This window comes from Eptatretus burgeri, chromosome 1, assembly GCF_056783735.1.
Source record: "Eptatretus burgeri isolate ZD-2024b chromosome 1, Ebu_testis_v1, whole genome shotgun sequence".
Lineage (NCBI taxonomy): Eukaryota > Metazoa > Chordata > Myxini > Myxiniformes > Myxinidae > Eptatretus > Eptatretus burgeri.
This window is the reverse complement of record NC_140961.1, coordinates 41,120,287-41,137,670: the sequence shown is the minus strand read 5'-3', so window position 1 is coordinate 41,137,670 and position 17,384 is coordinate 41,120,287. Positions and strand designations below refer to the sequence as shown.

Genomic DNA, 17,384 nt, shown 5'->3' with positions numbered 1-17,384 from the left:
CAAAATTTTCACTTTTATTTCTTTCCTTTTTCTTTTGACAACCACAAAAAATAAATCAATTTAAAATGGTTTGGTACAACAAGACATTTAAATTTTCATCTTGTGCTTTCAGGGAGTGGTGGGTGGGGAGAGGAAGCAATCTCCAAACGAAAGGCAGTGTTGAATCACAAATCAAAAAAGCATTTTTCACATTTACTCACCTTTTCACTTACCACAAATGTACACGGCTCTCAACTCTGAAACAAAGCAAACAAAGCAGATCACAGTTACACATGACGTGCCAAATCCAATTGTAAAAGCTCAAAACATGGTGTCGTCACACGACCAAAAACCAGGACGGTTGGGAAACGCAGTTTCTTTTTGTTTTTTCCTAAAAGATCTGAACATCATTTACAATAAGATTTTACATTTGAAAACTAGGTCAACCAATGTACCCCCAAACCTCCCCCCCCCCCATTCCGACCCTTTCCCACCAAAGCTGTGTACCTGGTCAAAAAGTGGAAGTCGCAGTTAATGCAGGGGCACAAAAGCCGAGTAATGGAGGCACCTACTTGACAAGGAACGGAAGGAATGAAGGGAAAGGAATGATGAACAGATTGAAACACAAAATTGCCACAAGCAATGGAACAGCTTCAGAGACCACACAACAAGTGCCAAGATAAATGGCCAGCTTCACTCCTAAAATAACACCAACAGATGGATGGGGCAACACTGTTTTTGACATTGGTGATAATCAAAACAGGTATAGAAGAAGAGATGCTGATTGAGCACGTGTAAGTTAGAAGCGGAGGGGAATGTCAGACAAAAGGAAAGCACAAGGAACAAGGAAATAACACAATGGGTGATTGAAGGGAATGAAAGTGTAGGTTACACATGGCTGAAGGAATTACTGAAGCCAAAAGTCAAACTCAGGGAACCGTTTGCAGTGCCACAAGCAAAAACACAACCTGCCAAATGTGAATGTACTCAAAGCTTTTTGGGGAAACTTAGAGGGAGAGGGGGAGGGTACACGTGGGCAAAGGATCATGGCAGGTAATTGGGGCAGGGGCGCAATAGGACATCAAGTCTTAATGACCTGCACAATGATCAAAAATGAACAGAATCGTGAACATACCAGCATTCTTCAGCACGTATGCACCTCGTTTTGGGTTTTGTAAAGGCAGGTGCTCGCTCAAATGTAGAATTTGAAGAAATGTCCACCCCCACATTGGAAGCGAAGCTAGGGTCAGCCGAGGTGTCGCACCTTGCCCAAGATTCAGATTTATCCCCAACAAAATTCTTGATTGGGGTCCAGCAAGGGAAACTTTGGCCAAGGTAGATATGTTGAGGTGATGTTCATTTTGCAGAGGTAATGCAGAGGTAATGCAAAGGCCTGTGGGCTTCTCAAAATTTGTCATTTTGAAGGTTGCAAACGGTGCGTACAAATCGTTAGGTGTCACTGCTGATGGTTCTGGGAAAAGTGGCAAAGCCGATGGTTTTCACTCCCTCCCCCACCCCCACCTCCATCCCAGACCCAAATAATGCCACTTGCCAAAATATCAACTGCTTTCATAAGTAGTCTCCCTCAATCCAAAGTTCAAAGCCAAAAGGAAATTGCTTTCAAAGGGGAAAAGGAAGTGTGGAATGTTCATAAACCACATGAATGTGAACATCAAATCAGTTAATTACAATCATCCCTCCCCAACCTGCACAACCGCATTAATTGACAATTCCATGCCTCCCAAACAGACAAGAAAATTCGAGCCAGGTCATCATCCGGGAAAAGCGTTCGTCAAATTTGTTTTGGAATTTGTAAAAAAAAATTTATTGAATTGATACAGATTTAACAGTACACAATGACAGCAGGCAATATACCAATAAACATGTTCTTGCTGGACATCCACAAGCCAATGGCAATTTTTTTTTCTTTTTAAACTAAATGTCAACCTCCGTATTGTGGTATTAAAGGATCATGATAATGCAGTGACTTATCTAGCCTACGTCACCAATGGCAGGACCTCGCAAAACACAGCAAATTTAGGGCAGGGATCGACACGGGGACAAGATTTTATGGACATGGTAGAAATTATGGTCCGGCCAGGTTTTTGTGGACATGGTAGAAAGGTGTAGGGGTCCGTTTGAGGTGTCGAAAGGTCTGCAAGCCACTTCAGTTTGGCGCCTTTTAGCACAATGTTCCCTTGTGACCGCCAAAACAAGGTGTCGTCTTCGTGGCCAAAACAGGAAAGCAAAGGAGGCCAAAAGGCTTGGCCAGCGAGCGCTGCCTTCCACAAACAAGATGATGTCCAAAAGTTGCCGGGAAGCCAATGGTGAAAGAATTCAGCCGCAATAGAGTCATGACAAAGAAATGAGTCATGCCAGCAAGGAGCGATAAAAACAAAGGAACCAAGAAACTTAAAAAGAAAACACAAAGAGGGATGAGAGAGACAGAGACAGGGTAGGAGGCTTGTGAAAACTAAACCAAACCTACATTTAAAAAAGAAAGGAAAAAATAAAATAAAATAAAAACGACCACGATGGAAATATCAAAGGAAAAAAATAATAGAGGGACAATTCATGACAATGGATATCCACAGCACAACTACAATATTAGCAGACTCCACCTACCCAGAGCAAGACTACCACATTGGGGTCACGACAAGGAAATGGAAGGAGAGGAATGAGGGTGGAGGAGAGAGGAAGGAAAAATATCAACGACAACCTGGCTCCTGCCTCACTTCCACTGCTGCCCGTAGGAATCCTGGTAGAACTCTTGGTCTCCAAAGCTGTAACCGTAGTTAGCACCGTAATCCCCACCTCCAGCTTGCAATGGCTTTTGGGCTATGGGACGGGAGCCCCAACCACTGCCACCACCGCGATTCCCGGTCTGTCGCCTTTTCGAGTCGGGTTGATTGTAAGCATCAGCTTTGCGCTTCCCACCTAAGTTACCGGCTCCTCTTGGACCACGTGGTCCCCGCAGCCCCCTGCCACCAGGGCCAACAACGCCCAGTCCAATGCCACGAAGATGACTGCCGGCACCCCTGCCCCCACGCACACCTCGCATGCCAGCTCTCTGGCTCGGGCCCAATGCAGCTCCGCCTCGGCCACCCCGTGTTACAGAGCTAGCACGACCCCGAAGACCGGGCATCCCACGAAGCGCCAAGCCCCTTGGAGGGCGGTACGTCTCCTCATAGCCATAGTAAGGATCTTCATAGCCCCCTCGGTAGCCATGGTAGTCATAGGCGCTGTAGTAATCATCGTAATAATCATCATAAGAACTGTAATAGTCCTGGGAGTAGTTGTAGACAGGACGAACTGGCACGTTCCTTCCCCTCATACTCCCTCGAGGCACAGGATAGTAGTATTCATCATACCTACATGGGCCGGGAGGAGGAGGAGGAGGAGGAGGAGGAGGAGGAGGAGGAGGAGGAGGAGGAGGAGGAGGAGGAGGAGGAGGAGGAGGAGGAGGAGGAGGAGGAGGAGGAGGAGGAGGAGGAGGAGGAGGAGGAGGAGGAGGAGGAGGAGGAGGAGGAGGAGGAGGAGGAGGAGGAGGAGGAGGAGGAGTAGCAGCACAAGAATAAAAGGTATTAACCGACATTGTATGTAATCACACACTACTACAAATTTCAAAATGTATACATCAGAACTTGGCAAAAAAGAAACTCAACAACAAAATTATTCCTTCGTTTATGGAAAGGTGGTGTAGACACACCGCCATCACTCATGAGAAATTTGTACAAGTGCACCGTTCAATATTCTTGGCAATCGAAGCCTGTCAAAGAACTGCACACGATGAAATTTCAAACAACAAAGATGGCAACCACGTACCCTCCACGTGGCAAGTGCCTTTGAGCCTGCCGCTCTGCCTGGCGGTCCTTGCGCTTTTTGTCAGGTGGCTTGGCCAGGACAATGACCAGACACTCACCATCCAGGGTCTTGCCATGCATTTCCTCCATAGCCTGCAAAGACAAAAACCACAGCTCAGAGTATTCCAATACAAGGAGCAAGGATCTCCACACAATTTAAGGAATGGCAAAAAGTCTACAGACCTTCACTGCTTCCCCACGCTCCTCAAAGTGAACAAAAGCATAATCCTTCAGTTTCTTAACTCGTTCCAATTTGCCGTAAGGACTAAATGCTTGCTGGAGAGTCTCTTCTGTTACAGATGCTGCCAGGTTTCGCACAAACAACACTTTTACCTGCCAGAGTAAAGAAGCAAACCATGAAGGTGAATAAAAGGAACACAAAAACATAGAAATAATTATATAAAACATTTGAAAAAAATAGATAAATTATTTAAACTTTGGAATGTAGAGCACGAAGAAGAGAAAAATAATAGCACCACTGGACCGAAGCTTTTCTGGATCGTGGGCCTAATATTGTTACCCTAATTCTGACTGGTGGGTCTGGAAAATAAGATTTTGGAAGGAATTTGCATGACCACCATTTTGACACTTCCGGTCACGTGATCGGCATGATCTCCGCAGTTTGACATCCCGACCCTGGCCTAATGTTTTAACCCAAATTTGGTAGCATTCTGACTGGTGGGTCTGGAGAAGCTTTTTGAAGAAATTTATCAAGCGAGCCATTTTGACCTACTTAAAGTCAAGTGACCGGAACAAGTTTTGCAATTCATGTCACCAACCAGAAGAGGAATGTTGCTGCCAAATTTCAGCCGGATCAGCCCAGCGCTTTGGCTGGAGAAGTCGAAATAGGACAGACGGACGGACGGACAGACCGCGATGACGATACCTTATCTGGAACTTAAATTCCAGATAAGCTAATAAAAACTTCCAAAGAATTATAAATTGACAATTTCATACAAAACGCGAATGGCACTCGGTAGAGCGCATACCTCCTCCAGGATAAACAGTTTGGTATTCCACTGAAAGGCTGGATCTGCAGTTTTGCTATAACCAGTCTGCAACTTTTTGAGATATCATGCGACTGTTTTTGGCCCGATCCCTGAATGGTGAAGAATCACTTACAGAATAAATAAATAAATAAATAATAAAATAAAAAAAAAACTCGTATCTAGATCTTCACCAAAATTGAATCAATTAGTCATCATCACACACCCAACCTATCTGTCTAATTTCGTTCAAATCCATCCAAAATTTTTTGAGATGACAAACGAACAAACAGGCAGACAGGGTTGAAAACATAACCTCCTTCCACATGAGGTGACAGAGGCAACCACGATTAAGCATCCTCATTCCAAGGTTCTTTGGAGAGTGCACAAGGAATAGAATAATAAATAAAATAAAATAAACCAATGTCACCCGCAGGGTGACCTGTATCTTGCCAAAAGGTGACCACGTGTGACTTCTTTAAGGTCACACTGAGGTGAACAGAGCTGCTATCCACCAGGAGCGACTCCTTGAGGAATATCTGCCTACGAGAGATTCCGATGAGAATCGTTCTACAGAGTAACCATGAAAAATATGCGTTTGCTTCATAACGTCACCAAATGGCGTCATAATGTCTCAAGCTTGACATATCTAGAAAGCACTCATCGAGGTGTTCAATTTGAGGTACTACACGATATGGTTCCTAAAACTTGAAAATGTGACCTTGGGGGTCAAATACGTTTGACCTGAGGTGCAACCATGAAGGTCAAGGCCAATCGCCACCAAAAATTAATCAGCTGAGCGCCAGACCATGAACTATATTCCCATGAAGTTTGAAGACGATCCGATCAAAATTACTCAAAAAATAAGGGTTTCGTCGACTCCCCTGATTTGCGACAAAGTGACCTTGACCTTCAAAATGGTATGCGCTGAAAGGGACCTCTATAGGCCTCTGATATGCGAAGTTACAAAAATTTCCGATGATAACTGTGCTCTGCAGAATTTTTTATACGTGATTACAGACAAACAAACAAACAAACAAACAAAAAAAAACATACAAGCTGACTAACATATCTTGCAAAAACTTCGTTTTGGCAAGATAAATATACCATCAGAGATACCAAAGGTCATACATATTCCAGATAATGAGGGAGGTGAATTGGAAACAAGACACAATTTGGTCATCTCGAAAAAGTTCCCCAGGGGTGAGGAACGTAGTAACCAAAAATAATTTAAATCAGATAAGCGGTTTTCCATTTATTACAAAAAACATTTTTTTCAAGATGGCCGCCCCAGTCGGCCATCTTGGTTCCGGCCACGCACAAAATCAATAGGGTTCTTCCTTTTCAGGTGGTACATGTGTGACCCAAATTTCAAATCAATATGGCGAACAGTTTATGAGTTATCGCACTCACAGCTATAAATGTTGACAGCCGGACGACCTGGGTGACAACAATATCCCCCTTCCGCCACGTGGCGGGGGATAAAAATAATAATTAGAACTGCCACTTTATAACTGCTGGCAGTGATGACCGGTGATCTTTTATGAAAGACGTCCGCCTTTCATAAAATGTGAGACTTAAATGATAGTTGCAAAGCTTCCCTTCGATACGATAAGTGGTTCCAGAGAAAACATTATTTAAGAGCGATACAAATACAGCCCTGCTTCGATACAGCGTGGGGCTGACGAGTTACGAACCGGGTTGCACAAAGTGTTCAATCTAATTATTATGTATGGAGTCAGCCCTTTTTCCTGGGGACATTGGCGGTATCAATTGAATTGCTCTTCCTGTACCCTCAAACGCTTTCAGGTGCAGCCAAGTGAGCCTTCTGGAAAAACAACAAAAATCTAAAAAGTTCTCAGATTCAAATAATTTGATACTTCTGGCTGCCAAACCGCGTGGCTGATCGGGTTGAAATTTTAAACCTACGTTTCCCATGTCGGCTCGATTATAGTTGTGAAGTTTCGCATATATTTAAGCAGCAGTTCCAGAGTAAACATTAATTAATATTTATCCTTCAATCCAACATAGCTGCCAAAACATGGGGCCAATCGAGTTGAAATTTAAACACTTCATTCCACATGTCTGCTGCATCATCTCTGAAGTTTCACATTTATTGATGTAGCAGTTCCAGAGTAAACATTAATTAATATTTTCCCTTCAATCCAATATGGCTGCCAAACGATGTCGTACATCAAGGGGGGGGGGACTTTTTGTTCGGCATGGAGAGGCGGTCGTACATGTGGAATTTCGCCTCAATCTGTTCAGCCGTTTCAGAAAAGAAGACTTTTAAAGTTATTAATTTTCTATGCAATATGGCTGCCGTACCATGTGCCCTATTACAACATAAATTTTAATTCTCCATCTAATGGGGAAGTGGATTATGCTTGTTAAGTTTCGTGTTGATCGGATAAGATGCGTTTTTCGATCCAAGATGGCCTCCAAACCTGGTGACTTGTGACATCGTAATTTTTACCCTCTCGCAGGCATTGGGGGGGGGGATTAGGGTAGATTATATTTGCCAGGTTTTGCTTCGATAGGTTATGTGGTTCCAGAGAAAACATTATTTAATATAATTCTTGAATCCAACATGGCTGCCAAACCGTGTGACCCATCAATAAGAAATTAACAAACTTGTATTCACTGTTCGTGTGCAATACGTTTGTGAAGTTTCCCCTTGATCTGACCAGCCGTTCTGGAGAAGATGTTTGAAGGTTTTAGGGTAAATTCAATATGGCTGCCAAACCATGTGACCTATCAATTAGAAATTAACAAACTTGTGAAAGGATGTCTTGGGGAAAGTGTGTGTGAATTTTGCCTCAATTTGTCCAGCCGTTCTGGAGAAGATTTTTAAAATCTATTAATTTTCAATCCAAGATGGCTGACGAACCATGTGACCAATGACATCATAAATTTATATTCTGCTGCCAATCCTATAGTGGGACACGCGTTTGAAGTTTCGTGCAAATCGGATAAGGGGCGCTTTTCTATCCAAGCTGGCCACCAAACCATGTGACTTGACATAATTTTACCCTATATGCAGGCATGGGGTTAGATTACAGTTGGCAAGTTTCACTTCGATAGGTTATGTGGTTCCAGAGAAAATATTTAATATTTTTCTTAAATCCAACATGGCTGCCAAACCATGTGACCGATCAATTACATTATTCATGAACAAACTTGTATTCAATGTTTGTGTGCAATACGTTTGTGAAGATTCCCCTTGATATGACCAGCCGTTCTGGAGAAGAAGTTGTTTGAAGGTTTTAGGGTAAATTCAATATAGCCGCCACACCATGTGACCTATCAATTAGAAATTAACAAACTTGTGAAATTTTGCCTCAATCTGTCCAGCCATTCTGGAGAAAAAGATTTTTAAAATTTATTAATTTTCAATCCAAGATGGCTGACGAACCATGTGACCTATGACGTCATAAATTTACATTGTGTCTCCAATCCTTGAGTGGAACACGTGTGTAAAGTTTTGTGTTAATCGGATAAGGTGCGTTTTCTATCTAAGATGGCCTCCAAACCTGGTGACTTGTGATGTCATAATTTTCACTGTGTATGCAGACATGAAGGAAGATGATAGTTGCAAATTTTCGCTTCAATAGGTTATTTGATTCCAGAGAAAACATTATTTAATCATTTTATTGACTCCAATATGGCTGCCAAACCATGTAACCTATCAATTAGAAATTAACAAACTTATATTCACTACTTGTGAGCCATACGTATGTGAAGTTTCCCCTTGATCTGACCAGCCGTTCTGGAGAACATTAAAAAAATATTTAAAAAATATTCAAAACAAGATGGCTGCTGAACCAAGTCACCTATGACATCATAATATTTTTTTTTTACGGTGAATTATTGTGTAGATGAGGCTCAAGAAATTTCAGATTTTTCATATGCAGCGTTCTACTTGACGAATTTTCACCAGGATACCACTTCACTGATGACGTCACGAAAAATAACCCCTCTTCCCCATTGGGAGGTCATTGCAATTTATGAAGCGAAAAATTTTTTGCACGTACGGCCACGCACTAGTCTATCTATAATTCCAGCAATATGTGTGTGTGTGTGTGTGTGTGTGTGTGTGTGTGTGTGTGTGTGTGTGTGTGTGTGTGTGTGTGTGTGTGTGTGTGTGTGTGTGTGACCACTGTTTCTCGACAACCGCTGGTCCGATCTAATTGAAACTTGCCAGGTATATTGCTGGGGCCCTGAGGATGTGCCTTTTCAAGGTTTGATTTAATCGGACAAGTGCTTCCCAAGTTATGGCCATTTATTTAGCAAACCAATGACAAGACACATTGTTGCGTGGGCGTGGCCGATTGGGAAGGGAAGCTCAGCCGCGTTCGCCATTACGGGTTACAACGTACGGACTTCCGGATCCATTACGGGTTACAACATACGGACTTCCCGATAGTGATGACCGGGTTTTCTAATAATTTCTTGATTTCTTAATAAACACAATGCCCCAAGTTATGATCGTTTTCATATTAGACGGTGCATAAATTTCGGTAACAGAGTGCTGGTATTCTCCGAACCAGGAAGTAATTTTTTTCTGTCTTCTCTTTTTGTTTTTCCTTACCACGACATTGCGAAAAGGAAAAAATACGTTGGCGCTAATTGAATAATTGGGTATTAAAACGAAACTGCGAATCATATTCGAACTTCAGGGCCAGGCACATCCGGGCACTCGAGAGCGAAGAAACGGCCTGCGTGGTTGTTGTTTACGGTTTGAATATTTATTATTATTATTTTTTTACGGGCACGGACTCGTAATAATCTATCTATAATTCCAGCAGTGTGTGTGTGTGTGTGTGTGTGTGTGTCCGCTGTTTCGACAACCGCTGGTCCGATCTCATTGAAACTTGCCAGATATATTGCTGGGGACCCGAGGATGTGCCTTTTCAAGGTTTGATATTAATCGGATAAGTGCTTCCCAAGTTATGGCCATTTATTTACCAAACCAATGACAATACACGTTGTTGCGTGGGCGTGGCCGATGGGGAAGGGAAGCTCAGCCGCGTTCGTCATTACGGGTTACAACGTACGGACTTCCCGATAGTGATGACCGGGTTTTCCAATAATTTCTCGATTTCTTATGCACATTTATAGATAAACACAATGCCCCAAGTTATGATCGTTTTCATATTAGACGGTGCATAAATTTCGGTAACAGAGTGCTGGTATTCTCCGAACCAGGAAGTAATTTTTTTTTCTGTCTTCTCTTGTTTTTCCTTGCCACGACATTGCGAAAAGGAAAAAAATACGTTGGCGCTAATTGAATAATTGGGTATTAAAACGAAATTGCGAATAATCGTAACTGCGAATCATATTCAAACTTCAGGGCCAGGCACGTCCGGGCACTCGAGAGCGAAGAAACGGCCTGCGTGGTTGTTGTTTGTTGCTTGCGGTTTGAATATTTTTATTTATTTATTTTTTTTTTACGGGCACGGACTAGTAATAATCTATCTATAATTCCGTGTGTGTGTGTGTGTGTGTGTGTGTGTGTGTGTGTGTGTGTGTGTGTGTGTGTGTGTGTGTGTGTGTGTGTGTGTGTGTGTGTGTGTGTGTGTGTGTGTGTGTGTGTGTGAGAGCGCTGTTTCTCGACAACCGCTGGTCCGATCTCATTGAAACTTGCCAGATATATTGCTGGGGACCTGAGGATGTGCCTTTTCAAGGTTTGATATTAATCAGACAAGTGCTTCCCAAGTTATGGCCATTTATTTACCAAACCAATGACAATACACGTTGTTGCGTGGGCGTGGCCGATGGGGAAGGGAAGCTCAGCCGCGTTCCCCATTACGGGTTACAACGTATGGACTTCCGGAGAGTGATGACTTCGTGTATTCTAATAATTTCTCGATTTCTTATGCGCATTTATAGATAAACACAATGCCGCAAGTTATTATCGTTTTCATACGAGACGGTGCATAAATTTTGGTAACATCAGAGTGCTGGTATGCTCCGAACCAGGAAGTAATTTTTTTTTCTCTCTTCTCTTTTTGTTTTTCCTTGTGGTGACATTGCGAAAGGGCAAAATACGTTGGCGCTAATTTAATAATTGGTCATTAAAACCTAAATTGCGAGTCATCGAAACTGCGATATGCGAACTTCCGCGCCACCTAATTATGGGCACGCGAGAGCGAAGAAACGGCCTGTGTGGTTGTTGTTTGTTGCTCACGGTTTGAATATTTATTTTTTTTTCTTTGCGGGCAGCCACGTTCCCCATTACGGGTTACAACGTTCAACGTTCAGGCTTCCGGATAATGATGACTTCGTGTATTCTAATAATTTCCTGATTTATGTGCATTTATAAACACAATGACCCAAGTTATGATCGTTTTCACATAAGACGGTGTATAAATTTCGGTAACACCAGAGTGCTGGTTTGCTCCGAAGCAGGAAGTAAATTATTTTTTTGCACGTTTTTTTTTCGTGTATTCTAATAATTTCTCGATTAGTTATGCGCATTTATAGATAAACACAATGCCCCAAATTATGATCGTTTTCACATAAGACGGTGCATAAATTTGGGTAACATCAGAGTGCTGGTATGCTCCGAAACAGGAAGTAAATTATTTTTTGCACGTTTTTTTTTTCTCTTCTTTCCTCTTCTCTTTGTGTTTTTCCTTGCGATAAAAGGCAAAATCAATGCAAGCGATAATTTGAGGATTGTATGTGAACATTCCATATGGGCACGCACTACTTCCGCATAGTGATGACTTACTGTATTCTAATAATTTCTCGATTTCTTATGCGCATTTATAAACACAATGCCCCAATCCAGTCGTCGTGTACGAGAGCGAAGCAAGGGCCTGTGTGGTTGTTGTTTCTGGCACGCGGTTTGAAAGGTTTTTTTTTTGCATGTACGGCCACGCACGTGCGAAGGAACGGCCTGTGTAGTTGTTTCTGGAATGCGGTTTGAAAGTTTATTTATTTATTTATTTTGTTTGCTTAATAAATAAGTAATTAATGTTTGCTTATTTTGTTATGTTGTTTGCTTTATTTATTTTGTTTGCTTTTGCACCTACGGGCACGCACCAACGGGCATGCACTAGTAATAATAAAGAGGTAAATAATTCCACTTATCAATAGATACATGTTAACTGCTCCCATCAACACCAGGTTGGTGTGAGCTCCCAAAGGAAGTAGAAATTCACACAAAACCCACCTTCGCCATAACCTCAGGGTCAGGTTCCTCAATGGGGTCTGCCCACTCGACAGATACAGGGTTTCCAAACACCTTTATCTTGCCACTCATCAGACGGCGCCTTGCTTGTGCGGCAGTCTTATGGTCCTCAAACTCAAGGAAACAGAAGCCACGGTTCTTCCGCTTGTCTTCCACTTGCTGGTACAGAATCACATCTGTAAGGCCCTCTGAGGAGTGCACACGTAAAACAGATCAAGCAGATCCTCCAGCCACGTACAAAATTGATACAAAGCACAAGTCCCACGTGACAATGCATTGTTTTCAGGTGAACGGATTGAACAACCCTGTTAAATTAGGCAACCAATTCAGGCACACAGCACCTGTAATCTTCTGGAATTCTTCCATTATCTGATCCTTGGTTTTGCTCTTTGGGATGGAGCCAACAAAGAGGCGGTTGTTCGCCACCGAGAGGCAAACACCGAGATGTTTTCCCGACCTGATCTCATAACTGTCACACTGTGGCACAGATGCACAATGTGCAAAAAACAAGGTCAGCCCGTTTGTATCAAACACCACTGCTTCAACCAAAGGCACATCTTTCCACTTTGAGGTTATGCTAAATATTCATCAAGCAAACAACAGTCATGGCATTATGAAGTCAATGGCAATTGCGAAGGCACAGAAAGGTTGAAGAGTGGGCTGGAGTGTTCAAAACATGCACAAATGCAAACAAATAATTTCTAATTTTTTCTTTGTGCACAAGGACAATTAAAATAAAACTCAACCATTCATAAACTTAACACCCATGTTGCCCCTGCAGAAGGCAGTTGAAGTCAATTACTTACACGAGCTAACTATAACTGTTGCAAACTTAGGATGCAACTGCAAAAGATTCCATGCCAGTTTGGAACAAGCCAAAGCCTATTTCACAAGTGGCATGGAATCCTCCACTCGGCCTGTTCTGCAATTGACAAATTGTAAAGCCAAGCCAAGGGAATAGGGGGAAAGAAAATAAAATAATAAAAATACCCCCGAGCGGGAGTGCCGGTCATCTCCACCAGAGGTCGAAAGTAACTCTGTGCTAGACTGGAATAGGGGCAGTTCATAAAGTACGTAGGCTCTAATTCCGGGTTTCAAAACAACCCACCCCCCTCTATATGCAGGCTCGTGACCACCCATCCACCCCCATATGCGTCTCCCATCACATGACAATACTTGAAGATTAAAACGAACTGTAGATTTATCTCAAATGCATCAGTAATTATTAACTACGGTAATACATCCACCAAGTAATATGGAACAATTATTGACGTCTACGGATTCAACATCACGTCGAAAATGTTCCTGTGAACGGGGATATTTTTCCCCCTCGCGATGACGACAGGCTCACCATCTCCTGAAACGCTTTTATGTAATCCGACACCACTTTCATAAAGTAATCTATGCAGCCGTCGTACCACCCACCCACCCCTGTACGCAGCTCGTACGCGGGCTTTAAACCACCCACTCCCCTCATCGCTAATCGCTTGCAAAGCCAGCAGTTCCTTATGAACCGATGTTTGTAAGTCATGATGAAGCAGTCCCTAGCGGTGTAATTTACCTTTTTCTTTTAATATCACAGCATGTCATTTATGAAAATAAAAGTACAAACTGACATTCAAGACAATGTTAATGTCATAAATGAAAGTAAGTGTGCATATAAACTTGTGTTCCATTGTTTTAGTTAAATCTAACAAAAGCTTCAAATGTAAAATTTGTCTCGGAGAGTTCCGGTTTTTAAGTTAATACTTTTTTTTGTATATACTTTGGATATAAAATAAATATCATTATACTTTGGATATAATGTATATACTTTGGATAAAAGGGCTATAAAATTGGAACGCGAGCAAATTTCAAAAAAATGGCTCGCGTTGCTCTAGATAATAGTCCATAGTATCTGAATCACTAATAGCATTTGATCTCTCTTGATAAATGAGGGAGGAGATACGATTTGAAATCGACGATTTTCGCAACTTTGACAGCCTTGTGACGTTGACCTCGACCTTGGAAGTTATATCGTTGTGCATGTCTCATCGACCTCTATCCATTCCACTATTGGTTATTTGTCTCCACTCGGTTTGATTGTGGACGGACGGACAGACTTCGAGACTGGGGTTATTAGGTCATCTCGACTGAGATGATAGAGATAACCTAAGAATAATAAAACTGTGAGACGTACCAGTTTAACAGCCTCGAGTGCAGCATCCTTGTTGCAGTACGTAAGGAAAGCATATCCTCGGTTGAGCCCTGTGAGCGGATCCATCATCAGCCTCAAGTCCCAGATGGGACCCGCCTTCTCAAACAGCGGCACAAGGGTGTCCTCAAACAGATCACGTGGGATCTTCCCCACAAATACCTGCAAGAACACATTGGATAGTTTTGCTAACAAAGCACAAAACACGTCAAGCAAAACTATCGATGCAACAGATGACCGAGCTAAGAGTAACTGTAGCAACTGTTATTACTCCAACATGTCGAAGGCACGGTGACGACATGCAAAACACCTCATAACGAGAAATGCACTCAGCAGGGCACATACCTCCTCCCCGCAATGCCTGACCAAGGAAACACATCCGGCCCCATGCATTTTTGAAATATGCTTTGTAACATTTTTGGCCCCATCTCTCAATGGTGAAGGATCACTTCAAAAATTAAATCATTTTCAGATCCAGATCCAGATTCAGATCTTCACCAAAACCGAATTAATTCGGCCTTGTCACACACCCAACCTGCCCACCAAATTTCATCCGGATACATCCACAACTTTTTGAGATATCCTGCACAAAGACAAATAAATGACAAACAGACAAACAAACAGCACACAAACAGGGCTGAAAACCACCTTCCACTTCGGTGGCGAAGATAATTCAAGATGCATATGCCTGGAGGAACCAATTCAAAGTCAGATGTATATTATTTGCTAATGCTGATACAGCATTACCATTTTATGTTACGTGCTAAGACTTTCCCAGGATTGTGCAGAATAAAGTCGCATCTCAGCATTTTCATCACAAACCTCTGTTCCCATGCCTGGTTGTGGACCGGAATAAATCGACTCAGGGGGTGGCCCACCATACTTCCTCTGTCCTGTGGTCACATCCAAGGTGTAGCCCGTCCGGTCGAGCAACTCCTGTATGGATGTAGGAAACGATGAGACGAGGCGGCAGAAAAATCACCATTCCAACAGAAATAACGGGACAGGTTGGGTACAAATAAACTCAGCACCCACAAACCTTTATCTTCGCTTCATCTGGGCCTTTGCAAGCTTCGGGAGCCTTGCCACCCTGCTTCTCTCTCTGTCGGTATGTTTTCATAACTCCACATAAGAAAGCGCTCTTATTCTGTGGAGTAGAAGAAAAAACAACAAAACGGTTTCCAAAAATACATTTATAATTTTTTTTTTAATAAATAATAAATCAATAGAAATTACCCCCCGGTTGGGGGTGACGGTCATCTCTGAAGCTCTGCAGATGTGGATCTCCGATTGGCTTAGAATGGCTTGGATGTCGTTTTGTCTTTTGGTTCAACGTACAGACGAAAGCCCGGGAGTAAAAAGGATAGAAAACCTCAGAAATCAAACTACATTTCTGAGTTATCCAGAGATAGATTTTGAAAATGGTTGATTTGGAACATTTATGATCAATGTGTCTTCAAAAGGATAGAAACCGGACCGAGGTACTGCACAGATCGGCCACATGACAATTTGCCAACTATGAAGTCACGCGACTCGAAAACAAGGACAAATTTGAAAAATACGACCCGACCAGATTCAGATATTGTACCCGACTATCATAATCCGTTGGAAATTCCACCGAGATCGGATAAATAAATGGCGGAGATAATGTTGAAATTAGCTGATTTTTCAACTTTGGAGTGACCCTGACCTTCAATCGTGTCTAAAATCATACCGTCGTGCATCACTCATCGACCCCTACCTACATACCACGTTTCATCAAGATCAGGCAAATTTTTTTTGACGTTATCACAGACGATTTTTCCAACTTTGAAGACACGCGACTCGATAACCAGGACTAATTAAAAAAAAAAAAAAAAACGGCCCGAGCAAATTTAGATATTGTTCCATATTATCAGAATCCGAAGAAATTTCGAAGATCGGATCACAAACGGTGGAGGAGATAGATTTTGAAAAAGGACGATTTCACAACTTTGGAGTGGCCTTGACCTTCAATCGAGTCAAAGGTCATACCATCGTGCATTCCTCATCGACATCTACCCACATACCAAATATCAAGAAAATCGGAAGAAAAAAATGGGGACGAACGCACATCAAGACTGTTTTTATTATATTTTGTTAGTAAACAAATAACTGCATGAAGACGTCAGCCATATCGTTAGAGATGACCTAATAAAACATTGCCGACAGCTCTGTACGAGTGAGTCAGCATGCATGAGCACGAATACACGAGGCAAGAACCGTCATCAAGCCTTTACCTGCACGTGGGACAGATCGCTCTCCTTAAACTGCTGCAGCACAGCATGAGCTCCATCTTCATTGAACTCTCGCAAAGCTTCAAGGGCACGACCATCAAGATCTCCATGGGTCACCAACCCTGCGCCGAAAGAGTCAGTCAGCCCGTAACAGAACGTCAAAGACACTCAGTTAGAAAAAACATCCAAAATGCGAATACGGTTGTGGCAGAGCGCGGACTCACCGGCTAAGTAGATTTCGTCCAGTTTCTCAGCAATTTTAGTCGTAATTCCAGAATCCAAGAGCGTCTGGAAATGCTCGGAGTGAACAGCTGCCGCAGATACGTCCATTGGCTCCTCATCCATAGCTGCGGTGCTACCGTTGCGAACTGTCTCACTCATTGCTGCTCTGCACACAGCCCAACAGTAAACAGACATTTGAATTAAAATGAACCCTTTCTTCCAAACAGGTTTCAATAACATTATTGCAAAGAAAGCAGACAAGATATGTGCCAGTGCACCTTCGAGTATCCAAATCAAACGCACTGCCACCAGAGGCAAACGTGCACATTTAAAATTCAAATTATGTCAATTAGCACCCACAGAATGCTGCACTCAAGAAAAACAAATGTTAAGTCTGAGGGAGACTAATAACACCAAATGCACAGGAAATTCAATTTGTTACCTTGAGCTCATCACACCAATTAGTGACATTACTGACGCAAAATACCCGAGAGATGAGTGGCAGCAATGTATCATTTGCACTTCACACAAGAGGATGAGAGATAAATCTGCTCAAAGAGCTTGGAAATGTGTTCAAATGTACATTCCCCATAAAAAGGATTGTAAACAAATATTCCAGTGAGAAATATTCCAATTTTCCCACTTATAAATCACAACTACAAGACCACACAATTGCTCTCTACGACC

The 17,384-nt window shown here is 42.4% G+C and overlaps 1 protein-coding gene across 2 annotated transcripts in view; it reads right to left on the bottom strand.

Annotated features, from left to right (window-relative positions):
• The window catches only part of LOC147034328 (heterogeneous nuclear ribonucleoprotein R-like), a 38,698-nt gene continuing 21,314 nt past the window's right edge, over positions 1-17,384 (bottom strand). The window contains exons 2-12 of one of the 2 annotated variants that reach the window (XM_085880878.1): positions 16,700-16,863; positions 16,479-16,597; positions 15,260-15,367; positions 15,043-15,156; positions 14,206-14,382; positions 12,368-12,503; positions 12,009-12,214; positions 4,026-4,175; positions 3,805-3,935; positions 487-3,350; positions 1-236 (exon numbers count right to left, since the gene is read on the bottom strand). In XM_085880878.1, the coding sequence (XP_085737004.1) occupies positions 2,711-3,350; positions 3,805-3,935; positions 4,026-4,175; positions 12,009-12,214; positions 12,368-12,503; positions 14,206-14,382; positions 15,043-15,156; positions 15,260-15,367; positions 16,479-16,597; positions 16,700-16,856 (1,938 nt within the window). In that variant the 5' untranslated portion in view covers positions 16,857-16,863 and the 3' untranslated portion in view covers positions 1-236; positions 487-2,710. The remainder of the gene's footprint in view (positions 237-486; positions 3,351-3,804; positions 3,936-4,025; positions 4,176-12,008; positions 12,215-12,367; positions 12,504-14,205; positions 14,383-15,042; positions 15,157-15,259; positions 15,368-16,478; positions 16,598-16,699; positions 16,864-17,384) is intronic. The other variant, XM_085880884.1, reaches the window with a different exon arrangement.